General features: G+C 40.8%; 1 protein-coding gene across 1 annotated transcript in view; it reads right to left on the reverse strand.

Moving 5' to 3' along the window:
• The window catches only part of LOC139756949 (glutamate receptor ionotropic, kainate 4-like), a 104,708-nt gene that overhangs the window by 48,595 nt on the left and 31,113 nt on the right, over nt 1-25,000 (reverse strand). Inside the window, exons 4-6 of the mRNA XM_071676893.1 lie at nt 18,592-18,809; nt 17,829-18,009; nt 3,978-4,077 (exon numbers count right to left, since the gene is read on the reverse strand). Of these exons, the coding sequence (XP_071532994.1) occupies nt 3,978-4,077; nt 17,829-18,009; nt 18,592-18,809 (499 nt within the window). The remainder of the gene's footprint in view (nt 1-3,977; nt 4,078-17,828; nt 18,010-18,591; nt 18,810-25,000) is intronic.

Consider the following 25,000-nt stretch of genomic DNA (forward strand, 5'->3'; position numbering starts at 1 on the left):
TATATATATATATATATATATATATATATATATATATATATATATATATATATATATATATATATATATATATATATATATATATATATATATATATATATATATATATATATATATATATATATATATATATATATATATATACATATATATATATATCCCTGGGGATAGGGGAGAAAGAATACTTCCCACGTATTCCCTGCGTGTCGTAGAAGGCGACTAAAAGGGGAGGGAGCGGGAGGCTGGAAATCCTCCCCTCTTGCTTTTGTTTTTTAATTTTCCAAAAGAAGGAACAGAGAAGGGGGCCAGGTGAGGATATTCCCTCAGAGGCCCAGTCCTCTGTTCTTGACGCTACCTTGCTAACACGGGAAATGGCGAATAGTTTGAATAAATATCTATATCTATCTATCTATATATATATATATATATATATATATATATATATATATATATATATATATATATATATATGAGTGGTTTTGATGCACAACACTGGGTTATAGTGATGTGTGATTTGAATGCAAAGGTGAGTAATGTGGCAGTTGAGGGAATGATTGGTATACATGGTGTGTTCAGTGTTATAAATGGAAATGGTGAAGTGCTTGTAGATTCATGTGCTGAAAAAGGACTGGTGATTGGGAATACCTGGTTTAAAAAGCAAGATATACATAAGTATACGTATATAAGTAGGAGATATGGCCAGAGAGCATTATTGGATTACGTGTTAATTGACAGGCGCGCGAAAGAGAGACTTTTGGATGTTAATGTGCTGAGAGGTGCAACTGGAGTGATGTCTAATCATTATCTTGTGGAGGCGATGGTGAACATTTGTAGAGGTTTTCAGAAAAGAAGAGAGAATGTTGGGGTGAAGAGAGTGGTGAGAGCAGGTGAGCTTGGGAAGAAGACTTGTGTGAGGAAGTACCAGGAAGGACTGAGTACAGAATGGAAAAAGGTGAGGACAAAGGAGATAAGGGGAGTGGGGGAGGAATTGGATGTATTTAGGGAATCAGTGATGGCTTGCGCAAAAGATACTTGTGGCATGAGAAGCGTGGGAGGTGGGTTGATTGGAAAGTGTAGTGAGTGGTGGGATGAAGAAGTAAGATCATTAGTGAAAGAAAAGAGAGAGGCATTTGGACGATTTTTGCAGGGAAAAAATGCAAATGAGTGGGAGATGTATAAAAGAAAGAAGCAGGACGTCAAGAGAAAGGTGGAAGAGGTGAAAAAGAGGGCAAATGAGAATTGGGGTGAGAGAGTATCATCAAATTTTACGGAGAATAAAAAGATGTTCTGGAAGGAAGTAAATAAAGTGCGTAAGACAAGGGAGCAAATGGGAACTTCAGTGAAGGGCGCAAATGGGGAGGTGATAACAAGTAGTGGTGATGTGAGAAGGAGATGGAGTGAGTATTTTGAAGGTTTGTTGAATGTGTTTGATGATAGATTGGCAGATATAGGGTGTTTTGGTCGAGGTGGTGTGCAAAGTGACCGGGTTAGGGAAAATGATTTGGTAAACAGAGAAGAGGTAGTAAAAGCTTTGCGGAAGATGAAAGCCGGCAAGGCAGCAGGTTTGGATGTTATTGCAGTGGAATTTATTAAAAAGGAGGGTGACTGTATTGTTGACTGGTTGGTAAGGTTATTTAATGTATGTATGATTCATGGTGAGATGCCTTAGGATTGGCGGAATGCTTGCATATTGCCACTGTACAAATGCAAAGGAGAAAAGAGTGAGTGCTTAAATTACAGAGGTATAAGTTTGTTGAGTATTCCTGGTAAATTACATGGGAGGGTATTGATTGAGAGGGTGAAGGCATGTACAGAGCATCAGATTGGGGAAGAGCACTATAGTTTCAGAAGTGGTAGAGGATGTGTGGGTCAGGTGTTTGCTTTGAAGAATGTATGTGAGAAATACTTAGAAAAGCAAATGGATTTGTATGTAGTATTTATGGATCTGGAGAAGGCATATGATAGAGTTGATAGAGATGCTCTGTGGAAGGTATTAAGAATATATGGTGTGGGAGGCAAGTTGTTAGAAGCAGTGAGAAGTTTTTATCGAGGATGTAAGGCATGTGTACGTGTAGGAAGAGAGGAAAGTGATTGGTTCTCAGTGAATGTAGGTTTGCGGCAGAGGTGTGTGATGTCTCCATGGTTGTTTAACTTGTTTATGGATGGGGTTGTTAGGGAGGTGAATGCAAGAGTTTTGGAAAGAGGGGCAAGTATGCAGTCCGTTGTGGATGAGAGAGCTTGGGAAGTGAGTCAGTTGTTGTTCGCTGACGATGCAGCGCTGGTGGCTGATTCATGTGAGAAACTGCAGAAGCTGGTGACTGAGTTTGGTAAAGTGTGTGAAAGAAGAAAGTTAAGAGTAAATGTGAATATGAGCAAGGTTATTAGGTACAGTAGGATTGAGGGTCTAGTCAATTTGGAAGTAAGTTTAGATGGAGAAAAACTGGAGGAAGTAAAGTGTTTTAGATATCTGGGAGTGGATCTGGCAGCGGATGGAACCATGGAAGCGGAAGTGAATCATAGGGTGGGTAAGGGGGCGAAAATTCTGTGAGCCTTGAAGAATGTTTGGAAGTCGAGAACATAATCTCGGAAAGCAAAAATTGGTATGTTTGAAGGAATAGTGGTTCCAACAATGTTGCCTTGTTGCGAAGCGTGGGCTATGGATAGAGTTGTGCGGAGGAGGGTGGATGTGCTGGAAATGAGATGTTTGAGGACAATATTTGGTGTGAGGTGGTTTGATCGAGTAAGTAATGTAAGGGTAAGAGAGATGTATGGAAAGAAAAAGAGTGTGGTTGAGAGAGCAGAAGAGGGTGTTTTGAAATGGTTTGGTCACATGGAGAGAATGAGTGAGGAAAGATTAACCAAGAGGATATACGTGTCATTGGTGGAGGGAACGCGGAGATGTGGGAGACCAAAATGGAGGTGGAAAGATGGAGTGAAAATGATTTTCAGCGACCGGGGCCTCAACATGCAGGAGAGTGAAAGGCGTGCAACATGCAGGAGGGTGAAAGTCGTGCAAGGAATAGAGTACATTGGAACGATGTGGTATACCGAGGTCGACCTGCTGTCAGTGGATTGAACCAGTTCATGTGAATGTTCTGGGGTAAACCATGGATAGTTCTGTGGGGCCTGGATGTGGAAAGGGAGCTGTGGTTTCGGTGCATTATTACATGACAGCTAGAGATTGAGTTTGAACGAATGGGGACTTTGTTGTCTTTTCCTAGTGCTTCCTTGCACACATGAAGGGGGAGGGGGTTGTTATTCCATGTGTGGCAGGGTGGCGATGGGAATAAATAAAGGCAGACAGCATGAATTATATCTGTGTGTGTATATATGTGTATACATTGAGATGTATAGGTATGTATATTTGCGTGTATGGACGTGTATGTACATCCATGTGTATGTGGGTGGGTTGGGCCATTCTTTCGTCTGTTTCCATGCGCTACCTCGCTAACGCGGGAGACAGCGACAAAGTAAAATAAATACATAGAAATATGAATAACTATATATATACATATACATATATATATATATATATATATATATATATATATATATATATATATATATATATATATATATATATATATATATATATATATATATATATATATATATATATATATATATATATATATATATATATATATATATATATATATATATATATATATATATATATATATATATATATATATATATGTATATATATATATATATATATTTATATATATATATATATATATATATATATATATATATATATATATATATATATATATATATATATATATATATATATATATATATATATATATATATATATATAAATATATGGCGAACAGCTATTGGATGCGAAATGACTACATCATGTCCCTACATCTATAGCCTCAAATACAAAATTACCCATTTTAACATGTACAGCCTAGCTGGTTCATATAAACAAATGGGAACAAATAACATACAGTTCATAGACGTACCTTTTATCTAAAGACAGGACAAGTGGACTGTCCCTCTGACCAATCATGGCAAACATTATAGGAAGGAGGCCTTCTCTGGACTGGTAAAAAGAGCATTGCCCTGAGAAAGATAGAATTAATGTCTACACCCCATCGAACACCAAATGTCATGTTTTATATAATTAATCCTTCGTACATAATCCATCATATTTGTCTGTGTTCATTAGTATCACCAAGTAACACAGACTAGACTTACAGGTAGTCACAGCTAGCTAGGCCACGCAATACTCAGTAAGTTGTTGGGTCACATGATTACTATGCGGCAACTCAAGCTCGGCCGTCTTGATAAATGTTTCCCTTCCCCACGAAACATTGGAACTCTCAACCCTTCCATGTGTTTCCCAATAACTATGACCAGGCACAAGTTAAGGGACAAGATTCTCATATCCTCCAAAATTAGTCAAAACCTTCCTTTGTCTCTTCTTTTTTCCTTTCAATAATGACCGATTTTGATGTGGGCTAACCTTCTGTGGGTTTAACCTCCAACTTAAAAGAAAAGAAATACATCAAATCTAATTTCCTATTTTTTTCCAAGAGTTTTGCAAGGTAGTACCAATTAATTCATACGTGATAAGTGTGCAGAATTATATTCTGGTACTTTTATGTGAGACAACGACTTAGCACAACTGATATATCAGAAAGAATTTAGAATGCATCATAACATTAAGAAGAGGAAAGAAGAAGAAAGAAGAGGCCCTAATCCATGAGGGTTTTCGAAAATGATCAGAACATGAAAAAGAAGCATTTGGCACATATAGGTATATTGTGACACATCCTGGCATTATTGTGACACACAAGTACGTTATAAAAAACAAGCAAAGCAAATTATTACATTATAGGCAAGAAAAAAGAAGAAAGAAAAAGATTATGAGGCCAAGTGAGGTATAAGTTTTTTGAGTATTCCTGGGAAATCATATGAAAGGGTATTGATTAAGAGGTTGAAGGCATGTACAGAGCATCAGATTGGGGAAGAGCAGTGTGGTTTCAGAAGTGGTAGAGGATGTGTGGACCAGGTGTTTGCTTTGAAGAATGTATGTGAGAAATACTTAGAAAAGCTCAGTCCTCTGTTCCTAACGCTACCTCGCTAACGCGGGAAATGGCGAATAGTTTAAAGGAAAGAATATATGTATATATATATATATATATATATATATATATATATATATATATATATATATATATATATATATATATATATATATATATATATATATCCTCCCCTCCTTGTATTAACTTTCTAAAATGGGAAACAGAGGAAGGAGTCACGCGGGGAGTGCTCATCCTCCTCGAAGGCTCAGAGTGGGGTGCCTAAAGGTGTGTGGATGTAACCAAGATGTGAAAAAAGGAGAGATAGGTAGTATGTTTGAGGAAAGGAACCTGGATGTTTTGGCTCTGAGTGAAACGAAGCTCAAGGGTAAAGGGGAAGAGTGGTTTGGGAATGTCTGGGGAGTAAAGTCAGGGGTTAGTGAGAGGACAAGAGCAAGGGAAGGAGTAGCAATACTCTTGAAACAGGAGTTGTGGGAGTATGTGATAGAATGTAAGAAAGTAAATTCTCGATTAATATGGGTAAAACTGAAAGTTGATGGAGAGAGGTGGGTGATTATTGGTGCATATGCACCTGGGCATGAGAAGAAAGATCATGAGAGGCAAGTGTTTTGGGAGCAGCTGAATGAGTGTGTTAGTGGTTTTGATGCACGAGACCGGGTTATAGTGATGGGTGATTTGAATGCAAAGGTGAGTAATGTGGCAGTTGAGGGAATAATTGGTACACATGGGGTGTTCAGTGTTGTAAATGGAAATGGTGAAGAGCTTGTAGATTTATGTGCTGAAAAAGGACTGATGATTGGGAATACCTGGTTTAAAAAGCGAGATATACATAAGTATACTTATGTAAGTAGGAGAGATGGCCAGAGAGCGTTATTGGATTACGTGTTAATTGACAGGCGTGCGAAAGAGAGACTTTTGGATGTTAATGTGCTGAGAGGTGCAACTGGAGGGATGTCTGATCATTATCTTGTGGAGGCTAAGGTGAAGATTTGTATGGGTTTTCAGAAAAGAAGAGTGAATATTGGGGTGAAGAGGGTGGTGAGAGTAAGTGAGCTTGGGAAGGAGACCTGTGTGAGGAAATACCAGGAGAGACTGAGTAAAGAATGGAAAAAGGTGAGAACAATGGAAGTAAGGGGAGTGGGGGAGGAATGGGATGTATTTAGGGAATCAGTGATAAATTGCGCAAAAGATGCTTGTGACATGAGAAGAGTGGGAGGTGGGTTGATTAGAAAGGGTAGTGAGTGGTGGGATGAAGAAGTAAGAGTATTAGTGAAAGAGAAGAGAGAGGCATTTGGACGATTTTTGCAGGGAAAAAATGCAATTGAGTGGGAGATGTATAAAAGAAAGAGACAGGAGGTCAAGAGAAAGGTGCAAGAGGTGAAAAAAAGGGCAAATGAGAGTTGGGGTGAGAGAGTATCATTAAATTTTAGGGAGAATAAAAAGATGTTCTGGAAGGAGGTAAATAAAGTGCGTAAGACAAGGGAGCAAATGGGAACTTCAATGAAGGGCGCAAATGGGGAGGTGATAACAAGTAGTGGTGATGTGAGAAGGAGATGGAGTGAGTATTTTGAAGGTTTGTTGAATGTGTTTGATGATAGAGTGGCAGATATAGGGTGTTTTGGTCGAGGTGGTGTGCAAAGTGAGAGGGTTAGGGAAAATGATTTGGTAAACAGAGAAGAGGTAGTAAAAGCTTTGCGGAAGATGAAAGCCGGCAAGGCAGAAGGTTTGGATGGTATTGCAGTGGAATTTATTAACAAAGGGGGTGACTGTATTGTTGACTGGTTGGTAAGGTTATTTAATGTATGTATGACTCATGGTGAGGTGCCTGAGGAATGGCGGAATGCGTGCATAGTGCCATTGTACAGAGGCTAAGGGGATAAGAGTGAGTGCTCAAATTACAAAGGTATAAGTTTGTTGAGTATTCCTGGTAAATTATATGGGAGGGTATTGATTGAGAGGGTGAAGGCATGTACAGAGAATCAGATTGGGGAAGAGCACTCTAGTTTCAGAAGTGGTAGAGGATGTGTGGGTCAGGTGTTTGCTTTGAAGAATGTATGTGAGAAATACTTAGAAAAGCAAATGGATTTGTATGTAGCATTTATGGATCTGGAGAAGGCATATGATAGAGTTGATAGAGATGCTCTGTGGAAGGTATTAAGAATATATGGTGTGGGAGGAAAGTTGTTAGAAGCAGTGAAAAGTTTTTATCGACGATGTAAGGCATGTGTACGTGTAGGAAGAGAGGAAAGTGATTGGTTCTCAGTGAATGTAGGTTTGCGGCAGGGGTGTGTGATTTCTCCATGGTTGTTTAATTTGTTTATGGATGGGGTTGTTAGGGAGGTAAATGCAAGAGTTTTGGAAAGAGGGGCAAGTATGAAGTCTGTTGGGGATGAGAGAGCTTGGGAAGTGAGTCAGTTGTTGTTCGCTGATGATACAGCACTGGTGGCTGATTCATGTGAGAAACTGCAGAAGCTGGTGACTGAGTTTGGTAAAGTGTGTGGAAGAAGAAAGTTAAGAGTAAATGTGAATAAGAGCAAGGTTATTAGGTACAGTAGGGTTGAGGATCAAGTCAATTGGGAGGTGAGTTTGAATGGAGAAAAACTGGAGGAAGTGAAGTGTTTTAGATATCTGGGAGTGGATCTGGCAGCGGATGGAACCATGGAAGCGGAAGTGGATCATAGGGTGGGGGAGGGGGCGAAAATTTTGGGAGCCTTGAAAAATGTGTGGAAGTCGAGAACATTATCTCGGAAAGCAAAAATGGGTATGTTTGAAGGAATAGTGGTTCCAACAATGCTGTATGGTTGCGAGGCGTGGGCTATGGATAGAGTTGTGCGCAGGAGGATGGATGTGCTGGAAATGAGATGTTTGAGGACAATGTGTGGTGTGAGGTGGTTTGATCGAGTAAGTAACGTAAGGGTAAGAGAGATGTGTGGAAATAAAAAGAGCGTGGTTGAGAGAGCAGAAGAGGGTGTTTTGAAATGGTTTGGGCACATGGAGAGAATGAGTGAGGAAAGATTGACCAAGAGATATATGTGTCGGAGGTGGAGGGAACGAGGAGAAGAGGGAGACCAAATTGGAGGTGGAAAGATGGAGTGAAAAAGATTTTGTGTGATCGGGGCCTGAACATGCAGGAGGGTGAAAGGAGGGCAAGGAATAGAGTGAATTGGAGCGATGTGGTATACAGGGGTTGACGTGCTGTCAGTGGATTGAATCAGGGCATGTGAAGCGTCTGGGGTAAACCATGGAAAGCTGTGTAGGTATGTATATTTGCGTGTGTGGATGTGTGTATGTACATGTGTATGGGGGGGGGGGCCATTTCTTTCGTCTGTTTCCTTGCGCTACCTCGCAAACGCGGGAGACAGCGACAAATTATAAAAAAAAAAAAAAAAAATATATATATATATATATATATATATATATATATATATATATATATATATATATATACATATATATATATATATATATATATATATATATATATATATATATATATATATATATATATATACATATTTAGGGAGAATAAAAAGATGTTCTGGAAGGAGGTAAATAAAGTGCGTAAGACAAGGGAGGATATTGGAACTTCAGTGAAGGGCGCAAATGGGGAGGTGATAACAAGTAGTGGTGATGTGAGAAGGAGATGGAGTGAGTATTTTGAAGGTTTGTTGAATGTGTTTGATGATAGAGTGGCAGATATAGGGTGTTTTGGTCGAGGTGGTGTGCAAAGTGAGAGGGTTAGGGAAAATGATTTGGTAAACAGAGAAGAGGTAGTAAAAGCTTTGCAGAAGATGAAAGCCGGCAAGGCAGCAGGTTTGGATGGTATTGCAGTGGAATTTAATAAAAAAGGGGTGACTGTATTGTTGACTGGTTGGTAACGTTATTTAATGTATGTATGACTCATGGTGAGGTGCCTGAGGATTGGCGGAATGCGTGCATAGTGCCATTGTACAAAGGCAAAGGGGAGAAGAGTGAGTGTTCAAATTACAGAGGTATAAGTTTGTTGAGTATTCCTGGTAAATTATATGGGAGGATATTGATTGAGAGGGTGAAGGCATGTACAGAGCATCAGATTGGGGAAGAGCAGTGTGGTTTCAGAAGTGGTAGAGGATGTGTGGATGAGGTGTTTGCTTTGAAGAATGTATGTGAGAAATACTTAGAAAAGCAAATGGATTTGTATGTAGCATTTATGGATCTGGAGAAGGCATATGATAGAGTTGATAGAGATGCTCTGTGGAAGGTTTTAAGAATGTATGGTGTGGGAGGCAAGTTGTTAGAAGCAGTGAAAAGTTTTTATCGAGGATGTAAGGCATGTGTACGTGTAGGAAGAGAGGAAAGTGATTGGTTCTCAGTGAATGTAGGTTTGCGGCAGGGGTGTGTGATGTCTCCATGGTTGTTTAATTTGTTTATGGATGGAGTTGTTAGGGAGTTGAATGCAAGAGTTTTGGATAGAGGGGCAAGTATGAAGTCTGTTGGGGATGGGAGAGGTTGGGAAGTGAGTCAGTTGTTGTTCGCTGATGATACAGCGCTGGTGGCTGATTCATGTGAGAAACTGCAGAAGCTGGTGACTGAGTTTGGTAAAGTGTGTGGAAGAAGAAAGTTAAGAGTAAATGTGAATAAGAGCAAGGTTATTAGGTACAGTAGGGTTGAGGGTCAAGTCAATTGGGAGGTGAGTTTGAATGGAGAAAAACTGGAGGAAGTGAAGTGTTTTAGATATCTGGGAGTGGATCTGGCAGCGGATGGAACCATGGAAGCGGAAGTGGATCATAGGGTGGGGGAGGGGGCGAAAATTCTGGGGGCCTTGAAGAATGTGTGGAAGTCGAGAACATTATCTCGGAAAGCAAAAATGGGTATGTTTGAAGGAATAGTGGTTCCAACAATGTTGTATGGTTGCGAGGCGTGGGCTATGGATAGAGTTGTGCGCAGGAGGATGGATGTGCTGGAAATGAGATGTTTGAGGACAATGTGTGGTGTGAGGTGGTTTCATCGAGTGAGTAACGTAAGGGTAAGAGAGATGTGTGGAAATAAAAAGAGCGTGGTTGAGAGAGCAGAAGTGGATGTTTTGAAGTGGTTTGGGCACATGGAGAGAATGAGTGAGGAAAGATTGACCAAGAGGATATATGTGTCGGAGGTGGAGGGAACGAGAAGTGGGAGACCAAATTGTAGGTGGAAAGATGGAGTGAAAAAGATTTTGTGTGATCGGGGCCTGAACATGCAGGAGGGTAAAAGGAGGGCAAGAAATTGAATGAATTGGAGCGATGTTGTATACCGGGGTTGACGTGCTGTCAGTGGATTGAATCAAGGCATGTGAAGCGTCTGGGGTAAACCATGGAAAGCTGTGTAGGTATGTATGTTTGCGTGTGTGGACGTATGTATATACATGTGTATGGGGGGGTTGGGCCATTTCTTTCGTCTGTTTCCTTGCGCTACCTCGCAAACGCAGGAGACAGCGACAAAGTATAATAAAAAAAATAAAAAATATATATATATATATATGTATATATATATATATATATATATATATATATATATATATATATATATATATATATATATATATATATATATATATATATATATATATATATATATATATATATATATTTAGGGAGAATAAAAAGCTGTTCTGGAAGGAGGTAAATAAAGTGCGTAAGACAAGGGAGGAAATTGGAACTTCAGTGAAGGGCGCAAATGGGGAGGTGATAACAAGTAGTGGTGATGTGAGAAGGAGATGGAGTGAGTATTTTGAAGGTTTGTTGAATGTGTTTGATGATAGAGTGGCAGATATAGGGTGTTTTGGTCGAGGTGGTGTGCAAAGTGAGAGGGTTAGGGAAAATGATTTGGTAAACAGAGAAGAGGTAGTAAAAGCTTTGCAGAAGATGAAAGCCGGCAAGGCAGCAGGTTTGGATGGTATTGCAGTGGAATTTATTAAAAAAGGGGTGACTGTATTGTTGACTGGTTGGTAACGTTATTTAATGTATTTATGACTCATGGTGAGGTGCCTGAGGATTGGCGGAATGCGTGCATAGTGCCATTGTACAAAGGCAAAGGGGATAAGAGTGAGTGTTCAAATTACAGAGGTATAAGTTTGTTGAGTATTCCTGGTAAATTATATGGGAGGATATTGATTGAGAGGGTGAAGGCATGTACAGAGCATCAGATTGGGGAAGAGCAGTGTGGTTTCAGAAGTGGTAGAGGATGTGTGGATGAGGTGTTTGCTTTGAAGAATGTATGTGAGAAATACTTAGAAAAGCAAATGGATTTGTATGTAGCATTTATGGATCTGGAGAAGGCATATGATAGAGTTGATAGAGATGCTCTGTGGAAGGTATTAAGAATATATGGTGTGGGAGGCAAGTTGTTAGAAGCAGTGAAAAGTTTTTATCGAGGATGTAAGGCATGTGTACGTGTAGGAAGAGAGGAAAGTGATTGGTTCTCAGTGAATGTAGGTTTGCGGCAGGGGTGTGTGATGTCTCCAAGGTTGTTTGATTTGTTTATGGATGGAGTTGTTAGGGAGTTGAATGCAAGAGTTTTGGATAGAGGTGCAAGTATGAAGTCTGTTGGGGATGGGAGAGGTTGGGAAGTGAGTCAGTTGTTGTTCGCTGATGATACAGCGCTGGTGGCTGATTCATGTGAGAAACTGCAGAAGCTGGTGACTGAGTTTGGTAAAGTGTGTGGAAGAAGAAAGTTAAGAGTAAATGTGAATAAGAGCAAGGTTATTAGGTACAGTAGGGTTGAGGGTCAAGTCAATTGGGAGGTGAGTTTGAATGGAGAAAAACTGGAGGAAGTGAAGTGTTTTAGATATCTGGGAGTGGATCTGGCAGCGGATGGAACCATGGAAGCGGAAGTGGATCATAGGGTGGGGGAGGGGGCGAAAATTCTGGGAGCCTTGAAGAATGTGTGGAAGTCGAGAACATTATCTCGGAAAGCAAAAATGGGTATGTTTGAAGTAATAGTGGTTCCAACAATGTTGTATGGTTGCGAGGCGTGGGCTATGGATAGAGTTGTGCGCAGGAGGATGGATGTGCTGGAAATGAGATGTTTGAGGACAATGTGTGGTGTGAGGTGGTTTGATCGAGTAAGTAACGTAAGGGTAAGAGAGATGTGTGGAAATAAAAAGAGCGTGGTTGAGAGAGCAGAAGAGGGTGTTTTGAAATGTTTGGGCACATGGAGAGAATGAGTGAGGAAAGATTGACCAAGAGGATATATGTGTCGGAGGTGGAGGGAACGAGAGAAGAGGGAGACCAAATTGTAGGTGGAAAGATGGAGTGAAAAAGATTTTGTGTGATCGGGGCCTGAAGATGCAGGAGGGTGAAAGGAGGGCAAGGAATAGAGTGAATTGGATCGATGTGGTATACCGGGGTTGACGTGCTGTCAGTGCATTGAATCAGGGCATGTGAAGCGTCAGGGGTAAACCATGGAAAGCTGTGTAGGTATGTATATTTGCTTGTGTGGACGTATGTATATACATTTGTGTGGGGGGGGGGGGGGGGTTGGGCCATTTCTTTCGCCTGTTTCCTTGCGCTACTTTTTTTTTTTTCCCCAAAAGAAGGAACAGAGAAGGGTGCCAGGTGAGGGTATTCCCTTAAAGGCCCAGTCCTCTGTTCTTAACGCTACCTCGCTGTCGCGGGAGATGGCGAATAGTATAAAAAAAAAAAATATATATATATATACTTATTTCATGCTGTCTTCCTTTATTCATTCCTATCGCTACCTCGCCACAAATGAAATAGCAATCCCCTCCCCTCTTAGGTGTGCGAGGTAACGTTGGTAAAACAACAAAGGCCTCATTCGTTCAAACTCAGTCTCTAGATGTCATGTAATAATTCACCGAAACCACACCTCCCTATCCACATCCAGGCCCCACACAACTTTCCTTGGTTTACCCCAGGCGCTTCGCATGCCCTGGCTCAATCCATTGACAGCATGTGGACCCCGGTATACCACATCGTTCCAATTCACTTTATTCCTTGCACGCCTTTCACCCTCCTGCTTGTTCAGGCTCCAATAGCTCAAAATCTTTTTCACTCCATCTTTCCACCTCAAATATGGTCTCCCACTTCTCCTTGTTCCCTCAACCTCTGACATATATATCCTCTTGGTCAATCTTTCCTCTCTCATTCTCTCCATGTGACCAAACCATTTCAAAACACCCTCTTCTGTTCTCTCAAACACACTCTCTTTTTTTCCACACATCTCTCTTACCCTTACATTACTTACTCGATCAAACCACCTCACACCACATATTGTCCTCAAACATCTCATTTCCAGGACATCCACCCTCCTGCGCACAACTCTATCCATAGCCACGCCTCGCAACCAGACAACATTGTTGGAACCACTATTCCTTCAAACATACCCATTTTTGCTTTCCGAGATAATGTTCTCGACTTCCAAACATTCTTCAAAGCTCCCAAAATTTTCGCTTCTCCCCCACCCTATGATCCACTTCCGCTTCCATGGTTCCATCCGCTGACAGATCCACTACGAGATATCTAAAACACTTTACTTCCTCCCGTTTTTCTCCATTCAAACTTACCTCCCAATTGACTTGACCCTCAACCCTCCTGTATCTAATAACCTTGTTCTTAATCACATTTACTCTTAACGTTCTTCTTTCACACACTTTACCAAACTCAGTCACCAGCTTCTGCAGTTTCTCACATGAATCAACCACCAGCGATGTATCATCAGCGAACAAAAACTGACTCACTTCCCAAGCTCTCTCATCCCCAACAGACTGCATACTTGCCCCTCTTACCAAAACTCTTCCATTCACCTCCCTAACAACCCCATCCATAAACAAATTAAACAACCATGGAGACATCACACACCCCTGCCGCAAACCTACATTCACTGAGAACCAATCACTTTCCTCTCTTCATGCACGTACACATACCTTACATCCTCGATAAAAACTTTTCACTGCTTCTAACAGCTTGCCTCCCCCACCATATATTCTTAATACCATCCACAGAGGATCTCTATCAACTCTATCATATGCCTTCTCCAGATCCATAAATAATACATACAAATCCATTTGCTTTTCTAAGTATTTCTCACATAGATTCTTCAAAGCAAACACCTGATCTGCACATCCTCTACCACTTCTGAAACCACACTGCTCCCCAGTCTGATGCTCTGTACATACCTTCACCCTCTCAATCAATACCCTCCCATATAATTTACCAGGAATACTCAAAAACTTATACATCTGTAATTTGAGCACTCACTCTTATCCCCTTTGCCTTTGTACTATGGCACTGTGCAAGCATTCCGCCAATCTTCAGGCACCTCACCATGAATCATACATACATTGAATAACCTTACCAACCAGTCAACAATACAGTCACCCCCTTTTTTAATAAATTCCACTGCAATACCATGCAAATCTGCTGCCTTGCCGGCTTTCATCTTCCGTAAAGCTTTTACTACCTCTTCTCTGTTTACCAAATTATTTTCCCTAATCCTCTCACTTTGCACACCACCTCGACCAAAACACCCTATATCTGCCACTCTATCATCAAACACATTCAACAAACCTTCAAAATACTCACTCCATCTCTTTCTCGCATCACCACTACTTGTTATCACCTCCCCATTAGCCCCCTTTACTGAAGTTCCCATTTGCTCCCTTGTCTTACGCACTTTATTTACCTCCTTCCAAAATATCTTTTGATTCTCCCTAAAATTTAATGATACTCTCTCACCCCAACTCTCATTTGCCCTCTTTTTCACCTCTTGCACCTTTCTTTTGATCTCCTGCCTCTTTCTTTTATACATCTTCCACTCATTTGCATTTTTTCCCTGCAAAAATCGTCCAAATGCCTCTCTGTTCTCTTTCACTAATAATCTTATTTCTTCATCCCACCACTCATTACCCTTTCTAATAACCCCATCTCCCATGCTTCTCATGCCACAAGCATCTTTTGCGCAAGCCATCACTGCTTCCCCAAATACATCCCATTCCTCCCCCACTCCCCTTATCTCCTTTGTTCTCACCCTTTTCCATTCTGTACTCAGTCTCTCCTGGTACTTCCTCACTCAAGTCTTCTTCCCAAGCTCGCTTACTCTCACCACTCTCTTCACCCCAATGTTCTCTCTTCTTTTCTGAAAACCCCTACAAATCTTCACCTTCACCTCCACAAGATAACGATCATACATCCCTCCAGTTGCACCTCTCTGCACATTAACATCCAAAAAGTCTCTCTTTTGCGAGCCTATCAATTAACACGTAATCCAATAACGCTCTCTGGCCATCTCTCCTACTTACATACGTATACTTATGTACATCTCGCTTTTTAAACCAGGTATTCCCAATCACCAGTCCTTTTTCGGCACATAAATCTACAAGCTCTTCACCATTTCCATTTACAACACTGAACACCCCATGTATACCAATTATTCCATCAACTGCCACATTACTCACCTTTGCATCGCTATAACCCGGTCTTGTGCATCAAAACCACTAATACACTCATTCAGCTGCTCCTAAAACACTTGCCTCTCATGATCTTTCTTCTCATGCTCAGGTGCATATGCACCAACAATCACCCATTTCTCTCCATCAACTTTCAGTTTTACCCATATCAATCTAGAATTTACTTTCTTACACTCTATCACATACTCCTACAACTCCTGTTTCAGGAGTACTGCTACTCCTTCCCTTTCTCTTGTTCTTTCACTAACCCCTGACCTTACTCCCAAGATATTCCCAAACCACTCTTCCCCTTTACCCTTGAGCTTCGTTTCACTTAGAGCCAAAAGATCGAGGTTCCTTTCCTCAAACATACTACCTATCTCTCCTTTTTTCTCATCTTAGTTACATCCACACACATTTATACACCCCAATCTGAGCCTTCGAGGAGGATTAACACTCCCCGCGTGACTCCTTCTTCTGTTTCCCCTTTTAGAAAGTTAAAATGCAAGGAGGGGAGGGTTTCTGGTTCCCCGCTCCCGTCTTCTTTAGTCGCCTTCTACGACACATGAGGAATGCGTGGGAAGTATTGTTTCTCCCCTATCCCCAGACATATATATATATATATATATATATATATATATATATATATATATATATATTATTTTTTTATATTATTTTTTATTATACTTTGTCGCTGTCTCCCGCGTTTGCGAGGTAGCGCAAGGAAACAGACGAAAGAAATGGCCCAACCCCCCCCCCATACACATTATATACATACGTCCACACACGCAAATATACATACCTACACAGCTTTCCATGGTTTACCCCAGACGCTTCACATGCCCTGCTTCAATCCACTGACAGCACGTCAACCCCGGTATACCACATCGCTCCAATTCACTCTATTCCTTGCCCTCCTTTCACCCTCCTGCATGTTCAGGCCCCGATCACACAAAATCTTTTTCACTCCATCTTTCCACCTCCAATTTGGTCTCCCTCTTCTCCTTGTTCCCTCCACCTCCGACACATATATCCTCTTGGTCAATCTTTCCTCTCTCATCCTCTCCATGTGCCCAAACCACTTCAAAACACCCTCTTCTGCTCTCTCAACCACGCTCTTTTTATATCCACACATCTCTCTTACCCTTACGTTACTCACTCGATCAAACCACCTCACACCACACATTGTCCTCAAACATCTCATTTCCAGCACATTCATCCTCCTGCGCACAACTCTATCCATAGCCCACGCCTCGCAACCATACAACATTGTTGGAACCACTATTCCTTCAAACATACCCATTTTTGCTTTCCGAGATAATGTTCTCGACTTCCACACATTCTTCAAGGCCCCCAGGATTTTAGCCCCCTCCCCCACCCTATGATCCACTTCCGCTTCCATGGTTCCATCCGCTGCCAGATCCACTCCCAGATATCTAAAACACTTCACTTCCTCCAGTTTTTCTCCATTCAAACTCACCTCCCAATTGACTTGACCCTCAACCCTACTGTACCTAATAACCTTGCTCTTATTCACATTTACTCTTAACTTTCTTCTTCCACACACTTTTCCAAACTCAGTCACCAGCTTCTGCAGTTTCTCACATGAATCAGCCACCAGCGCTGTATCATCAGCGAACAACAACTGACTCACTTCCCAAGCTCTCCCATCCCCAACAGACTTCATACTTGCCCCTCTTTCCAAAACTCTTGCATTTACCTCCCTAACAACCCCATCCATAAACAAATTAAACAACCATGGAGACATCACACACCCCTGCCGCAAACCTACATTCACTGAGAACCAATCACTTTCCTCTCTTCCTACACGTACACATGCCTTACATCCTCGATAAAAACTTTTCACTGCTTCTAACAACTTTCCTCCCACACCATATATTCTTAATACCTTCCACAGAGCATCTCTATCAACTCTATCATATGCCTTCTCCAGATCCATATACATATATATATATATATATATATATATATATATATATATATATATATATATATATATATATATATATATATATATATATATATATAATATATATATATATATATATATATATATATATATATATATATATATATATATATATATATATATATATATATATATATATATATATATATATATAAATATATATATATATATATATATATATATATATATATATATATATATATATATATATATATATATATATTTATATATATATATATATATATATATATATATATATATATATATATATATATATATATATATATATATATATATATATATATATATATATATATGTATGAATATAATCACACACTCATCTATGTGTAATTACCTGTGCGCGTGAAATCTTGAGCCATATAGACCTTTGAGGCCAGGCCTACTACCGTGAGCACGTGGTCGCCACGACGCACGACGGTGTCGATCATCTTCGGGAACTGTGACTGTGTCTTTAATATAACCCGACCGTTCCTCTCGGCCTCGGCGACCTCCCGGTATATACCACCCTCGACTGACTGGAAAGATTGCAAGATGTTGTGTGACACAAGTGGAGGAGGACATCACGTGCAGCTGAATATTATGGTGCTGAAGGAATGCTCGAGAGAGAGAGAGAGAGAGAGAGAGAGAGAGAGAGAGAGAGATAGAGAGAGAGAGAGAAAGAGAGAGAGAGAGAGAGAGAGAGAGAGAGAGAGAGAGAGAGAGAGAGAGAGAGAGAGAGAGAGAGAGAGAGAGAGAGAGAGAGAGAGAGAGAGAGAGAGAGAGCTCTTCTTAATGCATTCCAGTTCACTTCATACCAAACGTCATAACAGATCCATATTTCTCACTAAGAAAGTCATCTACTTCATAAGTTTAAATATTAGATAAGAAATATATATCCTCGCATTTACTGCCACAGATGTAGGAGTATAGGTGCAATTAGACGAAGTGTCGGCTTCTGTTGCTATATTGCTGCAGTGAATAAATGGCTTTAGAAAATTCTTACAAATAAACAAAGATTGCTGAGTTAGCCTGTCAAGCGTTGTCTGGTGTTGTCCACATTCATGTATGTGTGTAAGAGACAGAAGACTTACATTCTAGCATGTTTTCTCATTACGCACGTGAATATACTGGACGTGCGACGAGTTAGTCTGCCATATCATGGTTACAGACGGATCATCCAGCACGTCCCTCAATGTATGGTAGGGTTCAGGGATGTGTCTCACGGCCAAGAGGGACATGAGGTTGCCAGCGTAGCTCCGAGTTAACACCAGCGTCGTCATCATCCACACCCCCAACACCAGCCGCTCCCACCACCAACGCGCTGGCAACGAATTATCTACACGAAGACATGAAACATGCTGATGACATCTCCGTCATTACATTCCCAATTTAGTTTTACCAGAACAAAACACTTATACCAAGTTATCAAGTTTAACTACACTTAGATAATTCTATTCACATTTATTTCTTTACTTGATTACCGTTTCCCGCTTCAGCGAAGTAGCGACAAGAAAGAAATGATGAACGACCCATCCACTCATGTACACACTAATAGTTATACACGCCCATACACGTATATATACATACATATACATATTAACACACGCCCATAAACGTGTATATACATATATTTATTTATATTTATCACACTTTCTCGCTGTCTACTGCGTAAGCGAGGTAGCGCATGGAAATAGACCTAATAATGGGCGAACCCACCATATACACATTATACATAAACGCCCACACACGCACATATGCCTACCTATACATTTCAACGTATACACACATATACATACACAGACATATACATATATACACATGTACTTATTCACACTTGCTGCCTTCATCCATTCTCGTCGTCACCCCGCCATACATGAAATGGCATACCCCTCCCCCCGTGCGCGCGCAAGGTAGCACTAGGAAAAGACATAAAAGGCCACATTCGTTCACACTCAGTCTCTAGCTGTCATGTGTAATGCACCGAAACCACAGCTTCCTTTCCGCATCCAGGCCCTACGAATCTTTCCATGCCCCAGACGCTTCACATTCCCTGGTTCAATCCACTGACAGCATGTCGACCACGGTATACCTCATCGTTACAATTTATTCTATTCCTTGCACGTCTTTCACCCTCCTGCATGTTCAGGCCCCGATCGCTAAAAATCTTGTTAATTTCATCCTTCTACCTCCAATTTGGTCTCCCACTTCTCCTCGTTCCCTCCACCTCTGACACATATATCCTTTCTCAATCTTTCCTCACTCATTCTCTCCATGTGACGAAGCCCTCTCAATACATTCTCTTCTGCTCTCTCAGCCACACTTTTTTTGTTACCACACATCTCTCTTATCCTTTCATTACATACTCGATCAAACCACCTCACACCACATATTGTCCTCAAACATCTCATTTGTAACACATCCACCCTCCTCCGCACAACTCTGTTTATAGCCCATGCCTCGCAACCAAATGGCATGGTTCGAACCACTATCCCCTCAAACATACCCATTTTTGCTCTCCGAGATAACATTCTCGCCTTCCATACATTCTTCAGCGCTCCCAGAACCTTCGCCTCCTCCCTCACGATGTGACTCACTTCCACTTCCATGGTTCGATCAGCTGCTAAATCCACTGTCAGATATCTAAAATTCACTTCCTCCAGTTTTTCTCCATTCAAACTTACCTCCCAGTTGACTCGTCCCTCAACTCTACTGAACCTAATAACCTTCCTCTTATTCACATTCATCCTCAGTTTTCTTCTTTCACGGACTTTACAAACTCAGTCACTAACTTCTGCAGTTTTCACCGAATCGGTCACCAGCGTTGTATCATCAGCAAGCAACTACTGACTCACTTCCTTAGCCCTCTCATCCACAAAAGACTGCATACTTGCCCTTCTTTCTAAAACTCTAACATTCACTTCCCTAACAACCCCATCCATAAACATATCAAACAATCATGGAGACATCACGCCACCCCTTCCTCAAACCAACATTCAATGAAAACCAATCAATTTCCTCTCTTCCTACTCGTATACATGCCTTACATCCTTAATAAAAACTTTTCACTGCTTCTAGCAACTTACCTCCAACACCATATGCTCTTAAAACCTTCTAATGAGCATCTCTATCAACTCTATCATATGCCTTCTCCAGATCTTTAAATGCTGCATGCAAATCCATCTGTTTTTCTAAGCATTTTTCACATACATTCCTCAAACCAAACACCTGATCCATACATCCTCTACCACTTCTGAAACCACACTACTCTTCCCCAATCTGAAGCTTTGTACATACCTTCACCCTCTCAATCAATATCCTCCTATATAATTTCCCAGGAATAGTTAACAAACTTATACCTCTGTAATTTGAACACTCGCCTTTATCATCTTTGCCTTTGTATAATGGCACTATGCATGCATCAGCCAATCCTCAGGCATTTCACCATGAACCATACATACATTGAATATCCCCACCAACCAATCAACAATAATATAACATCTTTTTTTAATAAGTTCCACTGCAGTACCATCCAAACCCGCCGCCTTGCCGGCTTTCATCTTCCGTATATATTAACATATATCATATATTAACACACGCACATATACATACACATACACAGCCATACACACATATACATATGTGCACATTCATAATCGCTTGCCTTTATCCATTCTTGCCGCCAACCCGCCCAGCAGGAAACAGCATCGCTACCCCTGTGTGAACGAGTTAATGTCAAGAAAAGACTGAAAAGTCTTTAGTTGCCACGTGTAATGCACCAAAACTACAGTTCTTCAACAGCAAGGCCCCATGTCCCTTTCCATGGTTTACCCCAGATGTTTCACATTTCCTGTTTCAGTTCATTGACAGGACGTCAATCCCAATATACCATATCGTTCCAATTCACTCTGTTCCTTGCACACCTCTCAACCTCCTGTATGTTCAGGCCGCGATCACTCAAAATCTTATTCACTCCATCCTTCCACCTCCAATTTGGTCTTCCGTTCTCCTTGCTCCCTCTATCTCTGAGACACATATATCCTCTTTGTCAAACTTTCCTCACTCATTTTCTCATTATGTCCAAACCATCTCAACACATCTTCTGCTCTCTCAACCACGCTCTTTTTATCCCCACACGTCTCTCTTACCCTATTATTACTCAATCGATCAAACCACCTCATACCACATATAGTCCTCAAACATTCCACTTCCAACACATCCACCTTTCTCCGTACAAACCGTACAACATTGTTAGAACAACTATCCCTTCAAACATGCCCATTTTCGCACACCGAGATAACGTTCTCTCTGTCCATACATTCTTCATCGCTCCCAGAACCTTTGCCCCTTCCTCACCTTATGACCTCCTTCCTCCTCTATGGTTCCATCCGCTGCTACGTCCACTCCCAGATATATAAAACACCTCACTTACTCCAATTATTCTCCATTTAAACTCACATACCAATTAACTTGTCCCTCAACCCTGCTGAGCCTAGTAATCTCCCTCTTATTCGCATTTACTCAAAAATTTCTCCTTTCATACATTTTTCGAAACTAGGTTAACAACTTCTGCAGTTTCTCACTAGAATCAGCCGCCAGTGCTGTGTCATCCGGGAACGACAACTGACTCACTTCCCAGGCCCTCTCATCACAAACAGACTTCATACTCGCCCCTCACTCCAAAACCACCCCATCCATAGAAAAATTAAACTACTACAGGGACATCACACACCCCTGCCGCAGACCGACATTCACTGGGAGGCAGTCACTCTCCTCTCTTCCTGCTTGTACACATGCCTTGCATCCTTGATAAAAACTGCCTCAAGCAGCTACCTCAAACAACGTATACTTTTAAGACCTTCCACAAAGCATCTCTATCCACCCTGTCATAACCTTCGCCAGATCCATAAAAGCCGCATACAAATCCATCTATTTCTTTAGGTATTTCTCAAACACAATTTTCAAAGCAAACACCTGATCGACACATCCTCTACCACTTCTGAAACCACACTGCTCTTCACCAATCTGATGCTCTGTACATGCCTTCACCCTCTCAGTCAATTCTCTCCCGTACAGTTTTCCAGGCATACTCAACAAACTTATGCCTGTGTAGTTTAAACACTCACCTTTATCCCATTTGCCTTTTTACTATGGCCCTATACATGTATTCAGCCAACCCTCAGGCACTTCATCATGATCCATAAATACGCTGAATGTCCTTACCAACCAATCAACAACACAGTCACCCCTTTTATCAATAAATTCAAATACAATACCATCCAAACCTGTCGCCTTGCCGGATTTCATCTTCTGGAAGGCTTTTACCAATCACTCTTCACCAAACCACTTTCCCTGACTCTCTCTCACTTCGCGTACCACCCTACATATGCCACTGTATCATCAAACATATTCAACAAACCCTCAAATTACTGACTCAATTTCCTCTCTTCACTTCACTGATGTTCCCACTTGTTTTCTTGACTTACGCAAGTTACTTACATCCTTATAAGATATCTTTTTACCCTCCATAAAGTTTAATGATACTCTCTCACCACAACTTTCATATGCACATTTTTCAAAACTTGCACCTTCCTTTTCATCTCTTGCCAGTTATTCAAATACATCGACCGGTTATTTCCATTCCTTCCTGGCAAGTATCGTCCAAACGCCTCTCTTTTATCTTTCACTAACAACTTTACCTCTTCATCCAACCACTCACCACCCTTTCTAATCTACTCACCTTACACCCTTCATAAAACAAATGCATCTCTTCCATATGTCATCACTGCTCCCCCAAATACATTCCATTCCTAATCTACTTCCCTTACGTACTTTGCTCTCACCTTTTGCCATTCTACACTTAACCTCTCCTGTTACTTTCTCAAGCAAGTCTTCTTTCCAAGCTCACATACTCTCACCACTCTCTTCTCGAATTTCTCTCTTCTTTTTTAAAAATCTCTAAAAATATTCACCTCTGCCTTCACCAGATAGTGATCAGACAACCCACCAGCTATATATATATATATATATATATATATATATATATATATATATATATATATATATATATATTAATGTGCTGAGAGGTGCAACTGGAGGGATGTCTGATCATTATCTTGTGGAGGCTAAGGTGAAGATTTGTATGGGTTTTCAGAAAAGAAGAGTGAATGTTGGGGTGAAGAGGGTGGTGAGAGTAAGTGAGCTTGGGAAGGAGACTTGTGTGAGGAAGTACCAGGAGAGACTGAGTACAGAATGGAAAAAGGTGAGAACAATGGAAGTAAGGGGAGTGGGGGAGGAATGGGATGTATTTAGGGAATCAGTGATGGATTGCGCAAAAGATGCTTGTGGCATGAGAAGAGTGGGAGATAGGTTGATTAGAAAGGGTAGTGAGTGGTGGGATGAAGAAGTAAGAGTATTAGTGAAAGAGAAGAGAGAGGCATTTGGACGATTTTTGCAGGGAAGAAATGCAATTGAGTGGGAGATGTATAAAAGAAAGAGACAGGAGGTCAAGAGAAAGGTGCAAGAGGTGAAAAAAAGGGCAAATGAGAGTTGAGGTGAGAGAGTATCATTAAATTTTAGGGAGAATAAAAAGATGTTCTGGAAGGAGGTAAATAAAGTGCGTAACACAAGGGAGCAAATGGGAACTTCAGTGAAGGGCGCAAATGGGGAGATGATAACAAGTACTGGTGATGTAAGAAGGAGATGGAGTGAGTATTTTGAAGGTTTGCTGAATGTGTTTGATGATAGAGTGGCAGATATAGGGTGTTTTGGTCGAGGTGGTGTGCAAAGTGAGAGGGTTAGGGAAAATGATTTGGTAAACAGAGAAGAGGTAGTAAAAGCTTTGCGGAAGATGAAAGCCGGCAAGGCAGCAGGTTTGGATGGTATTGCAGTGGAATTTATTAAAAAAGGGGGTGACTGTATTGTTAGCTGGTTGGTAAGGTTATTTAATGTATGTATGACTAATGGTGAGGTGCCTGAGGATTGGCGGAATGCGTGCATAGTGCCATTGTACAAAGGCAAAGGGGATAAGAGTGAGTGCTCAAATTACAGAGGTATAAGTTTGTTGAGTATTCCTGGTAAATTATATGGGAGGGTATTGATTGAGAGGGTGAATGCATGTACAGACCATCAGATTGGGGAAGAGCAGTGTGGTTTCAGGTGTTTGCTTTGAAGAATGTATGTGAGAAATACTTAGAAAAGCAAATGGATTTGTTTGTAGCATTTATGGATCTGGAGAAGGCATATGATAGAGTTGATAGAGATGCTCTGTGGAAGGTATCAAGAATATATGGTGTGGGAGGCAAGTTGTTAGAAGTAGTGAAAAGTTTTTATCGAGGATGTAAGGCATGTGTACGTGTAGGAAGAGAGGAAAGTGATTGGTTCTCAGTGAATGTAGGTTTACGGCAGGGGTGTGTGATGTCTCCATGGTTGTTTAATTTGTTTATGGATGGGGTTGTTAGGGAGGTGAATGCAAGAGTTTTGGAAAGAGGGGCAAGTATGCAGTCTGTTGGGGATGAGAGAGCTTGGGAA

The sequence above is a fragment of the Panulirus ornatus genome, chromosome 23 (assembly GCF_036320965.1).
Source record: "Panulirus ornatus isolate Po-2019 chromosome 23, ASM3632096v1, whole genome shotgun sequence".
In the NCBI taxonomy this organism is placed as follows: Eukaryota; Metazoa; Arthropoda; class Malacostraca; order Decapoda; family Palinuridae; genus Panulirus; species Panulirus ornatus.